Below are 24,788 nucleotides of genomic sequence, written 5' to 3'. Positions count from 1 at the left end.
AGGGGATTTGCCCAGTCGCTATTTTCCTTATGACAGCCATAAACACACAGAACTGGAAAGGGTTCAGCCTGAAAAAAAAAAAACAAACTGTGGCAACACACCCAAGTAGAAATTTGAGGATGCAAGTTTGGAAAGAGATTCAAGAAGCAAAGCTAGCAACGATGCACTCCAAATCAGATACCATCTAAGTACACAGGACTGCTTTCATTACACACCCACAGCAGATACCAGACCCCCTCCTGGCTCCCTGAAAGAAGTAAATAACAGGAACCTAACATTTGATACCTTTTCTATTCAGTACTCTGGAAATCTTAACTACAGGATGCTGAATGCAAGAACTCAGGCAGTAAGTGGGGAGACCTGACTGCAGAGCATGTTTCTTTCCAAGATGGGGGTTTCCTCTGAAGTCTCCCTTCTGTAATCATATTGACACTAGAAATTCCAATATAAGCAGTACTAAAACACGTCCAACAAAATGAGGATCATTTTGTTTCCTTCGAATTTTGGCACGGAGACTAACTGTCCCTTTTCAGCAGCTTTACTCAGAGTTCAAAATGTTCTGCTGCCCAGCCAGTGTGAAACAAAGCCTTTGCAGACTTTTGACTGTAAGGGAATCAAAATGCTACTTCTGCACAAGGAGGCACTTCTCATGAACAAGGGTGGTGCCCAGCCAGAGACCAATCCCAGTTTTACAGCATCTGACTGGCAAGTTCCCAGAGAAATGCAAAGAAATAACCACAATACAGCAAAAGGCAGACTGACAGTGGACGATGACAGAGCGTAAACGTATCCAGAAAGCACATCTCTCCAACAGCCTTATTCCACAAACCACAGACCTCACTCCCTCCAGGTTGAGCAAAACCAGGCACAGCTCTGTGATAAGCTATCCAGATCTCCTAAACTAGAGTAACATGCTTCAGCTCTCCTGAAAATTGTTAGTTCCAGCTGAAAATGGACACATCTGTCATCCAAGTGTCAGAGTTGAAGACAGCTCACTACCTCCAGCTCTTGGTCCATCCTGGCCCCGGAGACAGAAGGGTTTAACTACAGATCCCACGAGGAGCAAGCTGGCTCAGTGCATGCTCTGACCTTTGGATGCGTCAAAGGAAGATGCATGCTCAGCTGTGCTGGCCATGGTTTGACCGCTGGAGGGAACATCCCAGGTTCCAAGTTTTATTAATGAGGAAAACAATATGTGCTGTCAACATTTGCTACATGAACTTAACATGAAAACAAAGCCCACTCCAGAGAACAAATGAAATTTACCGGATTAATTTCTTGTTCCAGCTCTCCTGATAAATGGCACTGAACTCAACACCACATTGATTAGTTGGTTCAAGACAAACACTGATCTGATTGCCTTGGCAAGTATGTATAGCACTACAAAAGCACAACCATCCATGTCTATCCAGAGTAGCAAGGATGCTTTCATTTTCCTTCCCTCTACCTTTCCCAGCCTAGACAGCATGTCTGCACTATTTAAATGACCAACGTTAAATGCTTTCCCTTTCTTCTCTTGCATTTTGCCAGTAGGTACATTCAAGCCCCTGTTCTAGAGAAACAGAACCAAACTGCAATTGCTGCAGGGCCTCAGAAGGCCTCACATTTCAGTGCAAGCTGACCCAGGTCATGGTTTTCTCCTAAATGTTCAGTAGGGTTTTTCCTTTACCTCATCTCTACCTCAAATACGCAACCCAGCATAACAGGCAGCTCGCTGTGAGAAACTGTTTTGGAGAAACACCCTGCAACAAAGCCTCTCATGTCAAGGAGAGAATCACAGAAGATAGATGGGGCATTCTGGTAAGAGAAAGGCTAGAAAACACAGTGCTCGATCACTGCTGTGTGTTTGTCGTCTTCACTTTGCTTCTGATCATCTCAAAAGATAATCAGAGAAACGGGAACTTACATCACTTCATTTTGTGCTTTTACACTAAACACAACCCTTTAGCAACTTGGTTTAGAAGGAGTTTTGTCTCCTTTAGACTTCATCCTTTTTCATTTTAAATGATGTGTTTTTGCAGAGCCACAAGTTCTGAGAGATCTTCAGAAAATTCTCATTTCAGTGATTCTTCCCAAGGTTTCTTTCCCTCCTCGGATCTATCTTTTGTTTGAACTACATTATTGCTACCATAAAAAAAATCTGCCCTAATAACTTATTCTTTACCCAATTACTCAGCTTTGTTTTCCTTCCTTCTGTATGACAACACAGCCATCACTAAAACCAAACAGATGAATCTAGGATATACAGAAAAACATATTTTCTTTTTTTAAATCTGATCAACAGCTTTACAAACATCTCTCTTGTTCTATCAGGGGTTGTAACTTTTCTGACAGACCCCACCACCATGTTGGTCTACCAGAACTGCCACTTCACAGAGCAGCAGGAAAGTCATCTCGGCTCCGCGTCCCTTCTCTTAACACCACACTGACCACATCCTTCCAAAACGGCGCGTGTCTAAAAATGCTCACAGACAAACAGTTATTTCTGCTATCTATATAACACACACCATTTAACTTAACACTGAATTGTATTTATTAACCTTTTTTGAGAAAACATTACACTAGCAAAGTTCATCTTTCAGCCACTTGCCTTATCGTGTTTTCTTTTAGAAAATCATGGGGTGTTGCTTACTAATGGTTTTTTTTGGTAGGCGTGTTAAAGGACTAAAAAGTATTGTTTTAGTTACGCCTTGCAGCAAATGAGAAGCAGAATACTGGTTTCTTGTTTAAATGCAAGCTATGACTCATCCTGGGCAGAGATAAACTGAAACGCATACCCATTAAATAAAAAAATACAAACAATTTTCCAACATGAGGATTAATGACAGATAATAACTATAAATTAACTTTAATCTTTTATAAATCAAACAAAGCCCCTTATATAAATGTCACTGCAATCTCTTCAGATAAAAAAAACACCAAATCAAAGCAGAAAGAGAAATCACTTAAATATTAACTGTAATATTTGGTACCAGATCAAACAGCTCCTTAGCAGAACCACTGGATTGTTCATGAAATATTTCAAGACGAAGAAAAGGAGTGGAGCTTAAAACATTGCTTTAATTTTAAAGTATTTTTTAGTCACTTTTCAACATCAAAGGGGGCACAAGATTCTTAATCTGATGCATTGAAATATCATCAGCTTTGCAATACTGAATCCAAGTTAAATCGCATATTCAAAAAGGAGGAGGAGAGCATTCTGGTTTTCTACTATTCTCTTGCTACTGCTTGAAAGAAACTGTGTAATTTTTGAATGGGTTAAAACAAAATTTAAGTGAACATAAGGCTGCTGTTCGCAGACAAGAGGGGAAAAACCAGAGTCAGAGACCTAATAGTGGACAATTTTGAAAATTATAGTGTGTGTCAATAACAGAGATAACAGTGAGATTCAAAAGGAATAATCTCAAATAATAGGGAAAATGAGCACCTGCCAGCCACAAAGCCATTAGTATCAGGGCTTTTATCTTTGCAACAGTTAAGTCTGTAGACACTGACAAACTCAATGACACAGCAAATAAAACGTGGTGAAAATCTAACCAGGAAGCTGCCCCCTCCACTCAAAAAAACGCTGCTGTGGTGTTTGAAAATAAGTGTCTCCAGTCTGAAACTCACCGTCCAAATCGTTGGTAACAAGCACTGCAAACCCAGCGTAGCCACTATGGACTCTAACTGGGTTTGCAGATGTGTGTGGCTGGTCAGGCCATAGCATCTGCACTAAGGGACAGACAACCCCAAACCAGAAGCAACAGGTCCTGACCAAAGATCCCAGATACTGGAGTTCACCAGTACAGACCAGTACAGTGTGATCAAATGTGTGCCCTTCCCAGAAGGATGAAAACCAAGGGCTTGTAAAACCATGTCTGAGGCACAGACTTGGAATGCAATGCATCAGGAATGGAAATCCCTGATGGAAAGACCTTGCTGAGAAGGTTGATGGTTAGGAGTCTTCAACCTGGAGCAGCTAGAGGCTAGGGAGCATAACTGAGATGGAGGACGTGGACGAGAGAGACATAACACCAACTGGGAATGCGAAGACAAATTCTGTAGCAAGCAAACAGCTTGTCAACTTTCAGAAAAAGGTGGCATAAAGGGAAGCACAGGTAATAATATTCCCCTCACTAGTAACATATATAACAAAATGCTGGAGAGTAGTCAATTCTCATGATATCCTCACCCCAGGTAGCACTACTGTCCCAAGTTAAAGCCAGGGAATCCAAGCAGAAAGTTCCTACAGACAGCTGGTATCAGGCATATCCTAAACCCATCAGTACTTGCCAGTCCTCAGCTGGACAGTAAGTTTGTAACTCCAGCTGCTGAGATCTTACCCAGAGAGAGTTTGAAGCTTCATTGTCTGCCCCCCCAAGCCTGACACTGGAAAAAAGACAGTCACATATCCAGATGAACTTGGCAAATGTGAGAGGATCAGGTTGGTATAGGGAAAGATGGGGATTGCTCTGCTCTAAAGCTGTACTGAGGGCAAGCAGCATTTGCAGTAACAATTAGATATGCAAATAACCACACTGAAAATTAGTGACGGTTTACTGTTGTCATGGAGAGAAAAGCACCCTCTGTTCTGGGTCAGACCCAAACACTGCATTTTCTTTCCCTCATTGGTAAATAAAACCGTAGAGAGCACTGGAAAACCTGGGAGCCAACACTTCTCAACACAGCTCAACTTGGGAGTGGAAAGGTTGAGATCTGGGGATCAGTGTAACCCAAACAAAAAAAACCTCCCTGCATCACTTCACAAAGGCAGGACCATGACAACTCTGTAGGCTCTCAAAGCTACCAGGAGAAGCACAGCCTGGAAGAAAATGCCCATCCACCAGCAGATGTGGGGGAAACTGAAGGCAACATGATGCACGAGGTATCGAGCTCCGATTCCCTTGAAGCTACATGGGAAGATCTTGTCTGAATAGAAGTACACCCTTGGCTTGAAGCTTCTGTGTCTCTTTGGCCACCCTTATAGTCCTCCCATCCCTTGTTAAATGATGGCTGCTAAGAGGGAAGAGGAGGCAGTCAACCTACTTAGACTCAGCTTTCCCACCCTGGGGGTTTCTTCATAGAAGCAGCTGGCCAGAGCACACTGCCTTTGTTCCAGCAGCCACAAAAAACACAGACACCCCCCACTCAGCCCTCCTAAAATCCCACAGAAGAGCCAAGATAAGTTTATAATGGGAACCCTGACACAACCTTAACTAGAGCATCCTGAATGGAAGGCGATAATCTGATCTGTGTGTGAACTAGCTCCCCTTGGCTCAATGGTATTTATCTTACTTTAACTCCTGTTACAAAAGGGTTGAGTCATATAGCAGAGCCAGTCAAGTAACAAAACTGTAAGGCTTGCTAAAATTTCAGATTCAAGGATAAACCTAAAACAGGTTAGAAGAGAGTCTCCACAGGAGCATGGGTAGCCAGACCCCTGAGCCTCTGGACAATGGTATTTTCTTCTGGGCAGCAGAGATTATCCCAGCCTGGCAGAGGGGTGGGAGGGAGAGGGTGCAGAGCACAGGGCTCTGCCCTTCGGTTCATGGTAACATGTACTACCCAGGGCCCAAGAAACCTGATCCCGTAGCAACCTCATGTATGGAAAGTGCCCCAATCAGATTTCACTGTGTCAGGAGAAGAACAGTATTTACTCTGCATACAGATTAGTCACAAAACTGGGTCACTTCTTGCTTTTCAGAGAGAGGGGAAAAAAAAAAAAAACCAACCCAACCAAAACCGAGGCTGCTTTCTCCAGATTTTTTTTGTTTCTTACCCCCCCACTCTCCCCCCCCAGACTTTTAAAACTCTGTGATGCCATGTGGTCATTCACAGCTGTCTAAGCTGATCAAACAGCATCTGCATGTGTGAGGTTAAAGCACATTACACTCACTAGGCTTGCATTTCTTAGAATTCAGCTCATTAGCTACTTACCGGTTCTTTTCTAGTTCGTTGTGCGTAGACCTGGAAGACAAACAAAAATTTGGATTAGCCACCTCTGACCTCTCGGCACCAAAGTTCAAGCACTACAAGCTGTACACATCCCCAGGGGCATATTGTAGTGTAAAGCCAACCAACTACATACATTAAAATCTATAGCTGTAACTTCAGCCTCCCTGCTGACAAGAGATTCCTCCCCTCCTAAGTCTGTATTTACCTGCTACGTGCAAAGCTGGTACCCTTACTGGTGCTACAGAAAGTGTTCCTTGGAGACTTAAATGCACACAAAATCTCCAAGAGAGGCAATGATTAGAACAGGGGACCAGAGTCAGCCATTTCCAGACCACTTCTGGCTCTGTCACCAACTCAGAACGGGACTGCAGTTACATGCCTTTGTGCTTTAGTTTCTCCCTGTAAAATATTGCTATCATTTTCTAACACAGGAGCATATCGAGTACTAATTCCTGCACATCAAATACATGGGAACCTCCCAGAAGAACTGGCTCTGTAAGGACAGCCCCTGGAGCCCCTCAGCAGTCACGTGCCAGCCTTAGCAAACTTAGTAGAACTCCAGATAGGGCCAGCGTTTGGGCAGGGAACGGGATGGCCGGTACTGCCATGTTTGCAAACATCAGCGGCGCTGAGCAGCACTTTTAGGATGCCTGGAAACCCCTTGGGGATTGAAACAGCACTGCCAGGGCACTAGCTTGCAATGAAGCAAGTGACCCATGAAGTGGCACTGTGACCACTCCACAAAGGAGGGGGCTTTTGTCTTTATACCTGCCTGCCCCGCCAAGCAGCCTGCCAGCACTCCCGAATTCAGAGCTCGCAGCTTGAAAATGAGACCAACCAGAAACAAAAGGGAAGGAGGCAAGTTCATTCTCCCGCTCTCTGTGATGACAGCACGAGCAGCAAAAAAAAAAAAAAGCTTAAATCCTTTCAGGATTTCTAATCTAACAATGTTATTAGTAACCCAGGTAAGGTTGTTGAGGATAATTTAAAAAGGATAGCCATTTATCCAACATTTCTCTTTAACAGAAGGTCACCTTAAAATAAGAGTAAAAGGAGCCCAAGAGCTTAATAAAAAGGATCTATTTTCTGTAATTTGGCATCACATTTCTTCCGGAGCTCTGAGAAGATTATCCTCTATCCCCCATCTGGAGAATCCCACAGAGAATTCTACAATTAGGGAACTGAATGGAGGATGTGCTCAGAGGGAAACCCTGTCATAATTAAATGCTTCTCCAAAAAAAAGGGAGGAGGAGCCCTTAACAGGTGTTAGAACCTCATTGAAGATGATGAATAAACCACGGAAGTCTGAAAAAAACCCACCAAGGTAAATGAGTCTCAGCTATCCGTGGCTGAGAGCTGCGGGTGGCCAGAGGAAAAACAAAACTTCACCGTATGTCTGTGCAAGGTACCCTGCAAAACAGGATCTGGAATATCCTAAAGGCAAGGAACACCACAGCCAAACTCCTGAAGTGGAGGAAACTCCCAAAGCAAATCCTTCCCTCCCAAAAAGAGAGGAACCCTTAAGTCTGGTTGCCAGGAACCAAGAGACACGAACATATTTAGTCCAGAAAATCTCCCAAATCAACCCCACAACCCCCACGGAGTCTAAACCAGCAAAATCCATTTGTCCAGGCAACTTGGATGTCAATTAACCTACCAAGGCTGAACTGATGCCCTATAAAACCACTGCCCGTATGTTCTTTGGAACACGCTTATTGTTCTTATTTACTGTATGTTCCTGCAGGAGACTTTGCACTCCTCTTGGCTATGACATTAGCAGTTATAAAGCCAGAGATATGCAATAGCTTGAATTCCTATATTATATCGAGCCAATTATCAAGGCCAGCACTGAAAGAACAAAGTTGAGCCCACTGCTGTGAACAAAATTAAAACAGCAGGTTCTCCCTACTCCTCTCACACAGGAGACTCTTTATTACCTATCTGCCTTCTGATGAACAAGACAACTGAGAGGGGTCACAGGCTTTTCACCAAGTCAGGAAATTTATGCTGTGACTTTTAACCATCTCGGTGGCAAGGCAAAAAACAAGCCCTCCAACCTCCTCCCCCAACACTTTCCCACTGAAGCTGAATGCAAAAGAAAAAAATCTCAGCAAAGCTGAATGAATCCTATGGGGATACTACTTCCCTTACCTGCCTCTGCTTTGCTTAGTCTTACTGGAGACATTTGAAAAAGTTTTAATTTTTCCTTTCACCTAAATTTAGGGGAAAAATAAAAGAGTACCACTCCCCACTAGCACCATTCACTAACTCTTATTTTCTGTGCCACTTTCTCTTTGCTTGGACAACAGATACAGGAAAAAAAACCGACTCGTTTCTGTTCATAAATCATTTCATTTTCTGAAGTTTCTGATCTAGAGATTAATTTTCTCTCCTCGTCTTTGGGCTGCACATGTTACTAAGATTTATTTGGAGTTAAACAAGGACAGTACTGTCAGTGAAGTGGAAAAAAGTACAGGAACCTCTATCGATACTACACTCAGGAAAAAAAAATAAGCTTTTAAACAGGTAGAGAAACAAATGTAACTGGACCTCTTCTACCAAGCTGGTCTTATCATCAACTGAGAACCCAGAGAGTATCACCAGACTGAAATCAAAACTCCATCTTTGTATGTCATTGCCAGATTTTTGATAGGTACAGGATGAACACTACAGCTGTAAACTATTGCAGCACTCAGGGAACAGGGTTACTTGTAACACTCTGCCTTTACAGCAGCAAGGAACCGGTGCATTCAGCGTGATGCTGTTTTGCTGCTGCTGACAGCCAGTCACAGCCTGTGTCACTCACTGAAATAAGGCCACCGTGTCGAGCATGGACCACAAACCAGAGGAGCTCACATCCCCACTGTCAGGCGGACAGGGCAAACAGGACCTTGCCCCCACCTACAAAACTGAAACCACAGCCAAGCAGGTATGGACACGTTCAGAGAGGAAAACAGAAGCCCAAGCACACGTACTGGCACTGCTCAAAACCACAGCTGCAATTTAAAAGTAGCCCAAGCGCAAACCGTCTGCAGGGTTCTCATTTAAAAGTCAGGTTTCTACAGCAGTCAGTTCATTAACAATAAATCTAAAACATCCAAACTCATAACTACCCCTAAAAACTGAAGGATTGCTATATAAGGAGGAGGATCCTGCTGACTACGTTTTGAAAACGGCTTGGGAAAAGATCAAGAAAGGTGTTTAGAAGCTTAACATAAAGAAGCCAAGCAAACAACAACAAAAAACAGCAAAGCAGTCCCCATCATGGTTTTGAACAACAGTAAGCTGGAAGAGGAGAGACTGAAGTTTATCCCTCTTTACCCCAGATACCTGAAACTGGGAAGCAGCAATTGTCAGTCACTCCAATTTTAGGTCAGATGCAACAACCTTTTTTGTACCAGTTACTATGATACTGCTTGCAACCTTGCTATCCAACACTGTAACAAGGTGTTGCTGAAACATTAAGCTACACATGGAATTCCCCCAGTGAAGACGACATTGTAAATAATTTATTACTTTACCCCATTTTCTTAAAAACCCCTCCTACTATGGTAGAGGCAGCCAAACTTGCCCTCAGCACAGGTAAGCCAGCAAAACAAACTGCGTCAGGGAGGAACAAGCTCTAAAGAGCACTGAATTCATTTGTCATCGGGTTATTTTTTTTTTTTACTGTAATTAAAATCACAAAGCTGCCACATGACATTAAACACACAGCTGACCTTTCTGGTTTACACATTTAATATTGATAAATAGCCCAACAAATGCATTTGCAGCATATCTGCATTTTGGTTTGACTTCTTAGCGAGGTAACTGTTTTCTAGGGGGAAAACACAGCCCTCGAGTCCTTGTCCCACACCATACATGGGTAGCGTTTAGAACCACTGACCCTGTCACCTCCTTTTAACTGGGCACCCTCCCAACTGTATCTGGCACCATCTCTTGTCTCCCGAGGAGCCCAGAACTCCAAGAGCTCCACCTGCATCCCAACAGAGATACTGGTGGCTCAGAAGATGCTGCTGGCCATAACTACTGCCAGGTAAAGGGGGTGGGGGTAATAAAAATCACCTCTTCCAATGCACGTCCTTAATACCAACACAGAGCCAGCACCACGGAACCTCTGCTGCTTATGCACCATCACACCACGTACAGTCTCATTCTTCTTCATTTTACAGACTTGTCCCACCTTCTGGCTGTGTTGACACCCACTCATTTGGCCACCAAATTCCCCTGCAGGAAATGCTTCCTTCCATTCACCAAGCCAAAATCAACCACCCCTAGGGAACCAGGGAACTACATCACTGCTTTCTCTTTTATGCAAGTTCTTCCTCAGAAATCACTCCTATTGGAAACAGCCAAATGACAACACAAAACAAATGAAGAGTGACCAACAACTTTTTTTGATTTTAAATCCGCCTGTGTCCACAAAACAAAACTGGCTGAAGAACCCCAGTGTTTTGCCAGGGTTTCAAGTAGCATTGGGTCAACACTGTAAGCAGTCTCTGAAACCAACTGCACAAGCCACAGTCTGGGAAGCTTATGGAGAAGCTCCACCAGTAGCAGCAGGGCAAGGCTTTCAGCCCTACAGTAAGACTAACCATAGTTTCACAAGACTGAAATCTTCCTGCCCAGATAGTGATGCTCAAGGGCTAAGTTTCTAAGGGAGCTGTGAGCCCCCCTCACCTCTGGGAGGCCCAGGAGCCTGGCTCTTGGAGGGCTGCACAGGAGCCTCAGGACCACAGCAGTTTATGGCACTCAACACTGCCAAGAGCTCCCTGGAGAGAAGTGGGATGCAGCTGAACAGGAGATGACATAGCTGGAGCCAAAGTCCTTCTGCTGCCATCCTTATGTCCTTTGCAAGCATCAGCCTCAAGTCCAACAAGAGCCTCACCTCAGCCTTACATATCAGCAAATCTAACAAAACACTTCCTTCCAAGCAATACTAGAGACAAAAGTTATCTTACCCATTACTATCCCATGATCCCCCTACTCTGCCTGGCCTTGAAGTTCAGAATAAATGCTTCTCCATGAGGAGCCGAAGTGAGGAGAGAGTACAGACTGTTTCACCTTCTCACTGACGTCAATGGAGATGCACCAGATTAACCTGGCCCCAAACTCTGGCTAGTTTTTCTGTCACTCTTAGATGGACACGGTATCAGATTCCTCCTCAGGCTCTGATCAAAGCTCTTTTCCCAGGATCAAGCCAGGTCCTTTCCAAAGTTCACATTCTCCAGGGGTGCAGGGACGGGGATGCAGCCGTACTGGCAACTGGTCGTGTTTATTCACCTTTGGAAAAGGAGAAATGGCCCCACAGTCTCTTTTCAGCTCAAGAAGGGGAAGAGAGCTCCTTCGTCCAGCTCACAACTGCAGGAAGTCACCTACCCCTGGGTTTCTACAAAGTATCCTGAAAGTCTCCTGCAACACTCAGTCAGAAACAACTTTAAAAGGTGCACTGCACACATCCCCTGAAGAAGTAAATGCCTTCAAAGCCACCTACAGAATTTATACAGCTCCTCCCAGTTTGGTACTGCTCCTCATAATCACTGTTTGCAACACTTCAGAAATTAACTATTCCCTAATGCTTTTTATGCAGGGGGAAACACCTCCAACACACAGAAATTCTAAATGATTTCCCAAAGCCTGCGGCAGAGCAGGGTACCTAATTTGGGTTCCCTGGCCCCCAGGATAATGCATGGATTGGTGGATTGCTGTTCCCAGGCACCCCATAGAGATACCTAACAAGGACATTTGTGCCATCTGATTTTTGGGTAAAAGACAAAAAAAAAAAAAAAAAGGAAAAAAAAAAAAGAAAAGAAAAAAAAGAGAGTTGTCAGCAATTAAAACCAAAACCAACCAATACCCCAACTGTGTTAGGAAAAGAGAAGATGTTTAAATCCTGCAGAAAATGTTGTGATTTCATAAACTGACCCATGCAAGAAGTGGGGTGGATTCAGAACTTAGGAAAGTTTCTGTGAAAAAGGAATATACTTGTTTTTATGTACTAAGATAAATGCATGGCAAAGAGGGAGGGGAATTGAAGAGATGATCAATATTAACATACGGAAAATTCACAAGGACAGACTCAGTACCTGCTTAGCCCCATTCCTGCCCAAACACTGAAAATCACACTCTGACCCGCCCTGTCTCTTTTCTCCAAGGCCAGGAAAGAAGTACGTAAGGTCTGGCCTTCCCAGGCTGTAATATAACAAACTGAGATAGCAATTTATTAGACCATCTAGGCTTTAGACTTCTATTTGTACAGACTGGACCCAGACTCAAGAAATCCTTCCAGTTCAACTGTTTCCAAAATTCATAGATCGCCACAGAAATCACTGATTTTAATTGACAAACTGCCCCAGAAGAAAGCAAGGTCCACAGGTCCCCTGTACCATTCCATTCTGGGGACATCTCCTTCAAACACTGACGCTTCCTCTAAAACTCCAAACCTTCCTCAACTGCTTTTGCTTCAAAACTGAGGAGAAAGGGACCAGCTGTCATCCGGAGGAATGGATGGACCCAAGTTTTTGTGTAGTAGCAGTAACAGGCGACAGCAAAACTGGATTAAAAAATCTTGACAATTTTTATTTTAGCTTCTTTTCGACTGAGAGATATAAATAAAAAGTAGCATCTCAACAAAAGAGAGCTGCTAAGACTGCTACTTGACTGAGCAGTGTGAATTGGCTCCTGAGAAAATCTGTTCTGAGACAGTTACACTATTACAATAAGCATTACAATTAATGAGGCCGCGTCACCTAGAAGAACTTGACAGGGAGATAGCTAATGACAGATCCCTGCTTTCTAAAACCATTTGTATGCATATTTTTGGGGAAAAAAAAAAAAAAAAAAAAAAAAAGGCAAATGAAAGCTGCAAGTGGGAAAAGGGAGGAAAAAACCCCAACGCTGCAAACCACAAAACCCAACAAACCAGCCCCACCATAACCCAGCCCTCATGTCTTGCCCACTGTCTGCCAAGTGAGCCAGCCCTGCTCTCAGACACCGGTGTGCAAGGTGCCAGAGAAGAATCTAAGCTGGGAACGAAAACCAAGTAATACTTCTTTTAACAATAAAACTCATCCAATAAGGCACATCAGGCATAACCCTCACGTGGGGAAGGAGCTGCAGCCGCAGTCCCAAACAAAGCACGCTGTTCTGCTGGCACGTGTTCTGCTTTTTCAGCACAAGGGAGGAAAGAGCAGGATGAGAGCTCTCCCCTGCGGAGCACCATAAGCCTCTTCCAGTCCCAGAGCTGAGCTCCCCAAAACCGGACCAACACCCCAATAAGCAGCACAAGGTAGCACCCTACAGGGGAAGGGTTTTCCAAGCCAGGCCAGAGAACAGCAAGAATGTTGTTTTGTATTCACTTCTCCAATCTGGGCCAGCAAAGAAGTCCCCAGCTGGTTTCCCTCCCCACTGCACAGGCTGAGACCAAGTGTGCTGGTGTGAGCCTTCTCCTGCACCACCGCAGACCCCACGTGCAGAGGCCGGTCCTAGCCCCAAGTGCTAAGAGAAAACCACCCCATCCCACATACTCCCTCATGCAGGGCCCTGCACGGCCAAGAGGAACTGGGTTTGCTGAACAAGCAGCTATTCAATATTTTGTTTTCTCCTCATTGTTCAAGGCGTGGCCCCAAGCCAAGCCCTGCTCTGAATACAGAACCGGTGGTTTCCTTACAGGCTCACCGAGAGCAGCAGCTCGGCAGCTCACAAGCACATTTATTGTCAAATATCCTCGGTTTCCAAACTGGGAGCTAAGAAACAGGGAAACTAGAGTTGCAGCTTCTCATCCCCCTGGGTGCCTCTATGAAGACCCCCAAGAGCCTGGTTTTCTGGGCCACTTTACACATTCAAAGCACAACTGCTGCTGATGCAGCTGTGCATCATCAGCACTTCTGCAGCTCAGATCCCAGGTTCACACCTTGGAAAAAACCATAAATCATAATATGAACAGCAGACTATTTGGGGTCTCCTATAACAAGGCAGGCTGAAAGGGACTTGCTGAATGTACACAGGGCTGCTGACTGGAGCCAGGAGTGAAGCAAATGCTCCAATGTGCTATTCACTGCTCCATTTGTCTGCCTTCTAACTTCTGTGACAAGTGAGTGAAGGTCCTACTGAAACCACCTCCTTCCCTTCCCAGCCTACAGTTAACCACATCAGAAGGGGCTCACACACAAAGGCTGATGTATGTTCATTTGGGGAGGTATCTTTAGCCATTTCAGTAGAGAAACTCTAGCCTACCTCCCTTGGACATGCAGCAGCCAACATTTGCTGTAATAATTTAGAACTTGGCCAAATTCTGGTAGATTCTCACAGGTCAGGAAAAAGCATACTCTTTGCTTTCACCAAGGCAAGACTCCTGTCTATGATCCATGATGCAAGGAAGTTTGAGCTTCTCGTAGACAGACTCCTGACTTTTTTGGGTTTTTTCCAAATACATTGACAAAACCATGTTTTTCAGGACCTAGTGAGGAGAAATGTCAGGCAGCTTCACCACAGCACCTCCAAGCTCCCCCATGAACAGGGCAGAGCAGAGCATAGAACAAGGACAGCACAATACAGACACTTCCCCACACTAATGTCAGATGTGTGCTGGCCCCCATGTCCCTCCCAATTGCTACCTGGGAAGGACACTCTCCCTACACGATCAACATGAACAGATCATTTGAAACAAAATGAATTATTTAATTAGAATGAGGCACAGACTTCATCCATCCCCTTCTAATACCTTAATATCTCTGTTAATGAATTTTTCTCTGTTGAATATTCAAGCATATTAAAGAGCAGGGTAAAGCCTGACTCTGCAGAAAGCTCTGTGAGGTCCCTGCCCCGCTGATTTCCAGCAGGCTCCATGAGTCTCACTGCACAGTCAGGGATTCAGTCTCTTCCAAGGCCACAGGAGAACCAGTATAGTTGCTGGTGCTCGCACGGCAGACAGATCACAGTGATTCACAGAAAGAGAATAAAAGGCATAGGAAGCAATTTTCAAAGCTACCTAGAAAATTTAGAATCCTAAGTCTCATTTTGTTTCAAACAGCCACAAGCTCAAAACCATTGATTCTGCTTCCTGAAAACAGAATCAGAAAAGCGTGCACATGACCCCAACGTACAGATGGGGGGAACCATACAATGTACAGATGGTAGGACCCATGTAGGTCATCTGACGTGTCCAGATCTTGCAGCCTTTCGGCAGCAGACTCAGGACATGATCCAAGGGCCCAGCACGCCAGCCCTTTGCCCTGTACCACGCTTCTTCCCACATACTCGTTACCCTTTCGAGGAAGATGGTCATATCCAGAAATAGCCTTAGCAATGTCATCCGCAGAGAAACAGTCTGTTTGGGGAACATGTACTTCTCTGCAACACACATCTCCTGACCTAAAGAAACTGCCTTCAGATGCACTGGGGAAAATGAGGCTTTTTGAGTAAACGCCACCTGACTGAAACGCACTTTGTTTGAAAAGAAACTGATGGCATTTGTATGGCTGTGAGCCAGGCCAGACTTTCCTCACTTCTATTTAGACTTGTTATTTCTCTCTCATGTTACAACTATATTGCTGCAATACTGTGCCTGGAGATGAAGGGAAGGGAAATATACTTAACTATACTGTTAACATCACTGTTAGCTACACACTGCATTAGGGAAACTGAGGCATAACAACTTACACAGGCTGTAACAGTATCAGGAAGAGAACCCAGACATCCTGATGAGTGGGGTTATATTCTGTCAAACAGGGACATACTCATCTAGCATCTGGGAGATCCATGAAAAAGGAAGGCTAGGAAAAACAGAAGAGCTCTGATTTCTTCTGTTCTTACAGTTCTGGCTCACAAGCAGCAGTAACTAACACGAAGGCAGCAAGGTGGCTGCCTCCCACTGCTCCCAGATGGCCAAGCTACTTGTGAAACAGTTCATGAACTGCCACAGATTGTAGCCTAACAGTTAAAGGCAATCCAGAACTGGTGCCATGTCACCTTACCATAACTATACATGGCTTTAGGGCTGCCCGAGCACCTGGGCAATGATGACCAGAGCAATAGCCTCAACTGCAATCCCAAAGTCATCTGTCCCTTTCTGTAACTTCTCCCTCCTTGATGGTGTAACAGATGGAAGGAGATAAATGAGAAGTGTTCAGAAAATAATTGACTTATTTATGCAGAAGAACTTTAATCAAAACACGCAAAAGAATTGCTCTCAGTCCACATGCCGACTTGTCACAGAGCAAGCAGCAAAGTACAAACAAGTAATTAAGATAATGTTGGAAATCATCGAGGCTCCTTCAAACTGGATTCATAAAGCAACAGAACTGAAGTGAAATCACTTTCATATCAGAGAATGGAAGTACAGTAGGGAACACAGAAATGAGATGGGAATATATCCAGCAGGATGGAAAAAGCAGGCCTGTTCCCTCCGAGCTGATCAACAAGGCAGTGTCTCATAGAGAAGAGATCCAGGCAAAGGTCAGCCAAGTGCACAGCCCCAGAGACCCACAACCTCTGATCAAGAGAGCCCAAAATAGTCAACAAAAACAAATCCTATCTTTGTTGGTTCAAAGGGGGTAGGGAGTAGGAGCCAACACTCTCAAAAGGAGAACAAACAGAAGTCAGTCTTTGAATTTGGGCAGAAGTTTGTCAGGAGGAGGAGATCAGGAGATGATCAACAGCAGGAACTCCAATAAGAAAGAGAATTAACTCAGCAGCACGACATAGACTGGTCTGTTTGGGTCAGAAAGAGAAGTAGAATTGAAAGGTCAACCAGCAGTGAGAAAGGAAAAAGTCAGTCTTACCTACAAAGAGGGAAGGAAAAGGAAACAACATGACAAATGACAACCAATTCACTGTCAAGCAAAGGATCAGGTCAGGTTAAACAAAAGCATGAAGGATAAATCCCTGCACGTGTTGCGGATCACGTATTAAACAGCAAAGACACAAAAAGGGTACAAACATGGCAAGAGGGGAAAAAAACCCAAACACCTGACACACAAGACATACTACTTAAACCAGTGAATTGACTGTATCCTGAATATATGGGAAGAAAAAATGAGGAAATTCCAGGAACAGATCAACAGGTTTGGCCAAAATATCCTCCCCACCATCTGAGGGCACCAAATCTCTCTAGGAGCCGGGGTTAACAACCTTCACCCTTCAAAAGGCCCTAAGAACTGAAACCTGAAGTTTTTTGTCACTGCAGGAGCACTGCCATCAGTGACGCAAATCAGCCCCCAGCAGTCCCAGCACAGCTCTACCCGGGCAGAGCGCTGCAACACCAACAGCATGAGCCCTGACTGACTCCCACTGCTGCCAAACAGCACACTCCTGGAGAGGCTTCCCCCAAATTTGGGAGGACATAAGGCCTTCAGCCACAGAGAGCGACAATTCACGGCAGACAGATGCTGAAGGAGTGAATTATAGCTAAGCTGCAGATAGCATCAACAACTGAGCCTGCTTCCAGTTTACACAAAAGCCTCTTTGCACAACTCAGACAGAGACTACAAATTAAATTTTACACCTACTGAAGGTATCAAAGTATAAATTCAGCCCACAATTATGGGTTTCTGCATAGACTCCCTGCCACAGAGATCTCCCTATGTGTGGGTATATTACTAATACAAAAATGAAAGCACGAACTGCAGTTCTGCAGGATCTTCCCAGTTGGAGAGCTAGAAAATAAACAGGGTGACAAAGGGGAACACAGTGGGTTCCCCCATGGAAACTGCTACATCAGCCCTAGCACTTTCAGAGGCCTCATTCCTCATTAGGGAGTGGGGTTTATGCTTCTCGTGCCAGTTGCTGGGTTCACCCTCACTTTCTGTATTTTGCCTGGTAACCTGCCAGTTGTAGTACTGCAAAGCCAAGCACCACTGAAAAAACACTGCATACAAAACCTCACCTGCATGGGGCATTTTATTTTTTTCCCCTCCCAAATTGTTGGCAGGATCTTAGCTTCTGATGTAGATGAGCAGAGACAAGGAAAGGCACAATTTAGTGCCAGCAGGTTCAGAAACTCCAGCATCACGATGACTTGCTTGTCTACACTTGCAGACTGCATTGGGGCAAATCACATCAAATGGGCACATGGGATGTGCTGAGGCCAAACTGAGCTATTTGAGTCCAGCCCTACCTGCCAACCTGCTCTGACCAACTGCATCCAGCACAACCCCACAGAAGACAGTGGAGTTTTAATAAGGGGGGGAATCTGCTTCTCGTGCATGGACCAGCAATTCATTTTCCCAGTCTGACACTCAAATTGTCATTATGCTTTCTGGAAAGGAACTCATGCTCACACTTAACTACAGTCAACAGTGCTGATCAGTCCCTCTCAATATCTGTAACAGAGAAACAATCCTTAACTGCTCAGCTTTGTCCAGTTTTCCTTTCTTGAAAAGTTAACCAGCATATTAATATATATTTTCTACTGGATGGCAAGATCCCATCTCTAACTATTTCTAGGCAAAATTTCAACAACAGCATGAAGACTCCAGATAGTAATCACACTGTTTGTATGTTATCAAAACGTGGTATAAATCAAAACATGGCAGAGCAAATCTCATCCATTCTCTGTTTTACACACATGAATTTGTACTATAGAAAGCAAAGCCAAGTCCTGAGCCATCAACAGAGCTCCCTGGCACTACAAGGCTTGAGACAGAAAGCACAGTCTCTGTCCCCAACATATTACACAAGGGCCAGATTCTAACCCACCTACACACAGCAAGTCAAAACTCAACTCCCACTAGCTGTGGAGTAAGGTGTGATCCAGTGCAAGCATCTAAAAAAAAAAATAAACTCAATAAAATACACAAAAACCTCCAAACAAATAAACAAAGTATGATCCAGAAACAAATAACAACTGATAGAGGCTAGGAAGAAACAAAGCTGTCAACAAAAACCCTCACAGGCCAGCTCTCTGGGACTTGAAGAAGGGGTAGAGGCTTTGTGCAGAAAAGTAGAACAACATGGGCTGCTGCAGCAATCTGCTCTTTCAGGAATTTCTCACTTAAGACAGGCAAACCACTCAGACCCCTGTCCCCCTCTCCCTCAGTAAAATCAGAATTACAGCCCTGTGCTAACTCCAGAGGCTGAAAACTGCCAGGTACTCAGTCGTCAGTGCAATTGGGGGGACAGTGAACCTCCTCTGACAGAAAAGATATATTTAAAACTGGGCTTATACAAGCGGTTACCACCCCCCCCACTCCTTCCCTGCACAGGAAGGTACAGTTGCAGAGCACTGCTGTTCTGGTAAATCAGGCTTTCTTGCACACCAGCCAGCCAAAGCTGACTCGCAGCTACACATGCCATATCCTTTTAGCTTCTGCACCCGTGTTTGTGAACCTGTGGCACAAGAAGCCATCACCTGAGGTACTAATGCACACCTACCTGCCCCCTCCACCAGTCCTTGCTCAGGGACACTGAGAGCAAATTAAGCTTAAAGCCAAGAGAACCTGAGGGTACTAAAGCCAAGAGAACCTGAGGGTACTAAAGCCAAGAGAACCTGAGGGTACTAAAGCCAAGAGAACCTGAGGGTACTAAAGCCCCAAGCCCTACCCTCATAACCCTTTAAAGGTTATGAGTGGAGGGCTACAGAGAGGATCCAGCACAAACCTGAGCAACTGGGCTTAGAAGTGTGGAAAAAAAAGTTTCAAATGGGGCAGAGGAGAGCGCAACAACAAAGAAAACGAGGTACGTCACTAGAACAGCCAGAAGGGCAAAGAAGTCCAGACATCCAGATTTTCAAGACACTATGTCCAAAATGCCTTACCATACCCATTACAGCTGCTGATTCCAAGCTCTGCAGGCAACCTGCACCCAGGACTGTAGATGTCTGAAAGGCCCTTGGGAAGCAGCCTCAGCCACAAGGGAGGATAATGGGAAGAGAGGAAAATGAAAGGAAAAAGAAACTGGACAGAGATCAAACCCTCCCCCATGGAACTGAGTAATAGATTCTTTGAGTGCCCTTAACAACACAGGCCTCCCGGGAGAGCTGAGGGCTCCTAGCACTGCTGGGAGGGTGCTTGGCATTTCCCCAGCATCAGACCAAAAAATAACAGGCTTTTCCACATGCCTGAGAGTCTAAAAAAAAAACACAAAACACAAATGACAATCTAATATTGTAACGTAATTTCAGATTCCTTTATAAATCTTAACTTCATTAAACTGATTGTATTATGGAGGGAAAAAAAATCATTTAGCATCCCTGCTGTTTATTTTATTTCCTGCTGACACAACAACTTAAATTGATTAAAAAGTCTTCTCAATTATTTTCCAAAATGTATAAATATCAAACCAGTCTAATGCTAACTAACTATAATGAATAACTGGGTCTGTTTAGAACTGCAAATATAGGGTCTGTAAGAGCAGTTTCCAGTGTCATGGAGTGCAAGTTAACATATCCACAGAACTGTACTTCCAGCATGGAGAACTTTATCTCTCCAGCAAGTTTTCAGAACTCAGCTTCTGTCCCAGAAACGTCTTCAGAAGGAACAAACATTAAGTAAGTGATACTTTATGTTACAATAAATCTCAGCTAATTTTTCATCCCAGTCCAAAAGACAGAAGATACTTTTGTTAAGTGCAAATTAAAAAAAAAATAAGAGGCAAAATTAAATTCTAATTTAGTACAGATTGGCTAATTGATTTGGAATTTGCTTGGTCTTTTTGTTTTTCACTATGTGTTAAATGGGAGTTTTAAAAAAAAAAGTTTCCCTTGTTTATTATGCACTTCAGGTCACAGTGACTGTGATTCTCCACATTTTTGGCAGGTGGGTAATTTTCAGTACCTAATTATCTCTGACTAAAGCAAGACTGCGTATTTTTAAAATATATTCAGGTTTTAACTCACAGCACGCAACGTTAGGTCTTTCAAATACCCATGCAAAACACTACACATCCATACAGATAACGTCCTGAGGATTGCAGAGGGAAACCCCTCTGCAGCAATCTGCACGCTGCCGGTTGCACAACTGAGACAAACCATCCTTCTTTACAAATGCATCATGTAAATTAGAAATAACGAAGCAATGTTCTCTCTTTTATCTGCACACTCCTATTTGGGGCAGAAAAAAAAAAATATTTTGCTGGGACTGGGAATGCATTCTGTAAGAATAAGATTTGCTCCACCATTGCCATCCAGAGCTGGGCTGCCTGCTCCCCAGAACTTTCTGGGTGTTTGTGCCACGACAGCTCAGAGCATGTTGGGAAGAGAGAGCTGTCATGTTTGGGCTGCAAATGCTGAAGAGAAATACTTGGATTTAAACTACGAATTAAAGAGCACCCAGGCTCTGTAAATATCCTGCACCTGCACATAATCATGCATTATTTGGTTCAATAAAGACCAACAACAATGCACACGTGTCAATTTCTAAAAGTGCATAAATAAAGAAAAAAAAAAAAGAAAACAATTGTGCTTTGCCCAGGTTGCTCGAGAGGAGGCTTTTAAATGACAAGATCTGCACAAGATTTAAATGCATCATTTCACTAAACTAAACATTCTGGAGACAAAAACAGTCTAAGAAACTCTCACATTAAATGTAAGTTTTGCCCCTCATCAAGGGCCTGATATTTAATTCAAAGTCCATTCAAATTCCACTAGACACATCTTACTGAATTGTCCCTTTGATGTTAACAGGAAGGGATGATACAGAGCCTTCCTTAAACAAGGCTGATGCTATACCCAGCGTCACACAAAACACACTGCAGTGAATTTGGAGGCACCCTGAACTTCACAGTTGTCACTTCCCGGCACTGCAGCCATCTGGAAGGCCTGCCATCTCCTACAGCAAGCACAAGCTGCTACGACTTGTGCTAAAAGAAACTCCTATTTCCAACTGCGTGTGTAAGGTGTGAGCTCCCCAAAAGACCTGCTCTGGTCCCTGCCTAGAGCAGACCTGACACTGGTCACTCCCTGAGGCCAATGCATGGGAGGTAACGCGCTGGGTAACGCTCTCACTCCAAGGATTCAATCCGACCTCAGTATTCCTTGAAGGTTTGAAGTAAGTCTAGAAAGTATCTTTTCTGCTTCTCTGTTCCCTTTTCCCTTCACACTGTTGAGCCTGTCAGGTTAAATGGCCCAAGGGGCTGGTCTGAGCACAGGAAGGTGCCTGGGAGAGCTGTGCCTGGGGGCTGTGTGCCGGCAGGGCACGCTGAGCATCCCTCCCTAGCCCACAGGCTGCTGGATTCGGTGCTAAGGAGCTCCTGAGGGGGATGTGCTTCCAGCCCTCCTCTGGAGAAGGGCAGGTTGCCATGACAAAGGCCTTTGAGAGAAAGAGGTGTGGGATGGAAAAATAGTATGTGAGAAACCCAGAGGGGAAAAATACAGATCTCAATTCAGCATTTGCCATCATTTCCCAAGACAAAGCGACTGGGATTTGGGACTTTAGTTCATGGAAAACAGTAAAGGGCTACAACTGCCCTGAAATCAGGAGAGGCCGGATGAAGGAGGGAAGCAAATATAAGCACACGGCACACAAAGAGCTCAGGATATGCTGATCCTGATGAAGAAAACTTGCCCGGAGCAAGGTGTCCTACCATCACTTCAAACAACCTTTATTATCAAATGCTGCCGAAGCAGAATCACTGCAAGCAAAGGCACCTTTCCCCTAGGCCTTTACAGGTCCTTCCCAATGGCCTTAAGAAAGCTTTAATCACCTGAGCCACCTGCCACCATTTTATGGATTGCACAGGCCTTGCTGCAGTAAAAGCAAGCTTGCAATTGCCTTTTCAAAATGATACTTTATGCTTCTAAAGTTTCTCTATCCCAGAAGGTCTCAACAAGGTCTGAACAATTCTACAGAAGGAAGCAAGAAAAAACAAAAAGAACAGAACAAGAGAGGAGAGGCAGATCCTACCACAACACCAAATGGCAGGCTTAATCCTGTTGTCTCTTCTAGATTGAAGACACTAAGAAATATGGCATTGTATAACGAGAGAAGTGTCAAAAACGTGGAGTTCTACAATTACCAAGCAATCAGAAAGCCAGGAAACACCACTGCCCAAAAAGGCAAAGTGAAAGACAGCTTTGTTTTCCTGAACTGAATTTCTAACACACTGTATGGAGCAGCCAGTCATCTCCCTCTCTCCCATTTGTTGTAGGGGATCCATTTCAAAACATAATTTCCTTGCTTCAAATCATGCCTGTCATTACAATCCCAAAGCACTCAGGCTGCACGCACGCTATCCCTTAAAAGCAGTGACTTCTGGGTTGGAAAGACATCAGCTGTATATAATGGGAATAGCTATTGCCTACCTCCTCCCTGAACCCGAGGAACAGATCTCCCTATTCCCCTTCCCTCTGCAGCATCTGAGCCTTGGCAGAGATTCAGCTGGCAGTGCCACTTCAGACACAGCTCCCCTGTGTCCCCTCTGCTCTCAGCGCTATGGATCCAGAAGGGATGCTGTACTTGTGTGTCCCAGCTCCAAATCCCCCTATGCTCAGACTCTTCCCCATTTTCCCCACAGGCTGAGTTTCTCCCCTCTGCTTCCAGCTTTCCTCTTCAGCTTTATCCCCCCGGCCAGCCCTGCATCCCATGCTTTTCTGCCCACATCATACCTGTTGGCAATACTTGCATTGCTGCCACTGCCGCTGTGTCTCCTTGCCCGGCTCAGCCTCCTCCTGGGCTTTGGGTCTTGTAGTCCAGGACTTGGAACTGAGGGGAAGGTCGAGGCATAGCCATGTTCACACTCTGCACGAGGATCAACAGGCAGGGCATTAAAAGAAAAAGAAAAAAATAAAAAAAAGAAGTCAGCAGGCAGGCCTCACCACTAACCCATCCGTCAGCCTGGCTGGGGAGGCCCTTAACCACAACAGCTCAGGGAAATGAGTGATGATGTGTTCAGAGGGAAGTGGACTGGGAGGTGGAGAAAAGAAAGGAAGGGGAGTGTAAAGGCTCTGCCAACCTTGGAGGAAGGACACCACCACTCAAACACCTGAAAACATCAAAAGAAAACACAACAGCCCAGAGAGCGCCTCTTCTCTCCCCTCCTGTCCAAGCTATCTGAACCAGGCACACCAGGCACAGCTCACTGTGCCATCGATGGCTCTGCAAAGCCAGAGCGACCCACCCACCACCATCCTTCCTGCCCAGTGGGAAACTTTCACGCCAATCCCCACTTTGCCTTCCAGAAAACGCACTCACCTCTGTCTCCCCCCTTCTCTGCAACAACCTTCCCCCCCAGCCACAGCCTCCGGGAGGACCTGTCAGCCCTGTCCCTCACCAAACCCCTCACCATTCAGTCATTTACCACCAGCCCACCACAACGACCCCCTCGGCCAGGGCCGTTCTGGCCCCTCCGGGGACACCCCTGCCCCCAGCCCCGCTCCCCCCGGGGCCGGGCCGTTACCCCAGCACCCTTCCTCCCCCCATTACCTCTCTCCCTTCGCTCCAGATACTCGGCCGCCTCCAGCAGCCGCTGGATGTTGATCATCTGGACCTGGGGGGGGGGGGGAGGACGACGGCTCTCCTGAGAGAGCGATGGGTAGCAAAGGGAAACACGCGAGGAAATGCCGGAGGACGGACCGGCACCGGGATCCTCCCCCCCCACCACCCCCGGGGGAGGCGGCGAGGCGAGAGCTATCCCCGACCCGCACCCGTCCCGCCCGAGCGCTGCCCCCACCCGGCCCGGATTTACCCCCACTTCGGGCCCTGCCGGGATCCAACCCCCCTGAGACCCCGCCTGGGCTCGCCTCCCGCTCCCCGCCCGGACCGGCCCCTCAGCCCCGCGGCGGGAACCGGGACCGGCCCCTCAGGCCACCCCGCTCCGCGCGCCCGCCGCCCCCGCCGCCTCACAGCACTTTGTTTACCTCTGCCCGCCGCTCACGGGAGGGGCGGGCGGCGCCGCGGGGGCGCCTGGGGAATGTAGGG

The 24,788-nt window shown here is 45.4% G+C and overlaps 1 protein-coding gene across 2 annotated transcripts in view; it reads right to left on the bottom strand.

Moving 5' to 3' along the window:
* MXI1 (MAX interactor 1, dimerization protein) overlaps positions 1 to 24,788 on the bottom strand; it is a 50,444-nt gene that overhangs the window by 24,335 nt on the left and 1,321 nt on the right. Inside the window, exons 1-3 of one of the 2 annotated variants that reach the window (XM_014958607.1) lie at positions 24,294 to 24,354; positions 23,477 to 23,609; positions 5,920 to 5,949 (exon numbers count right to left, since the gene is read on the bottom strand). In XM_014958607.1, the coding sequence (XP_014814093.1) occupies positions 5,920 to 5,949; positions 23,477 to 23,609; positions 24,294 to 24,351 (221 nt within the window). In that variant the 5' untranslated portion in view covers positions 24,352 to 24,354. Of the gene's footprint in view, positions 1 to 5,919; positions 5,950 to 23,476; positions 23,610 to 24,293; positions 24,355 to 24,788 lie in introns of those variants that run through there. The other variant, XM_014958599.1, reaches the window with a different exon arrangement.

This window comes from Calidris pugnax, unplaced genomic scaffold (genome assembly GCF_001431845.1).
Source record: "Calidris pugnax isolate Ruff unplaced genomic scaffold, ASM143184v1 scaffold4, whole genome shotgun sequence".
Taxonomy (NCBI): Eukaryota; Metazoa; Chordata; class Aves; order Charadriiformes; family Scolopacidae; genus Calidris; species Calidris pugnax.
This window is presented reverse-complemented; position numbering and strand designations above follow the sequence as displayed.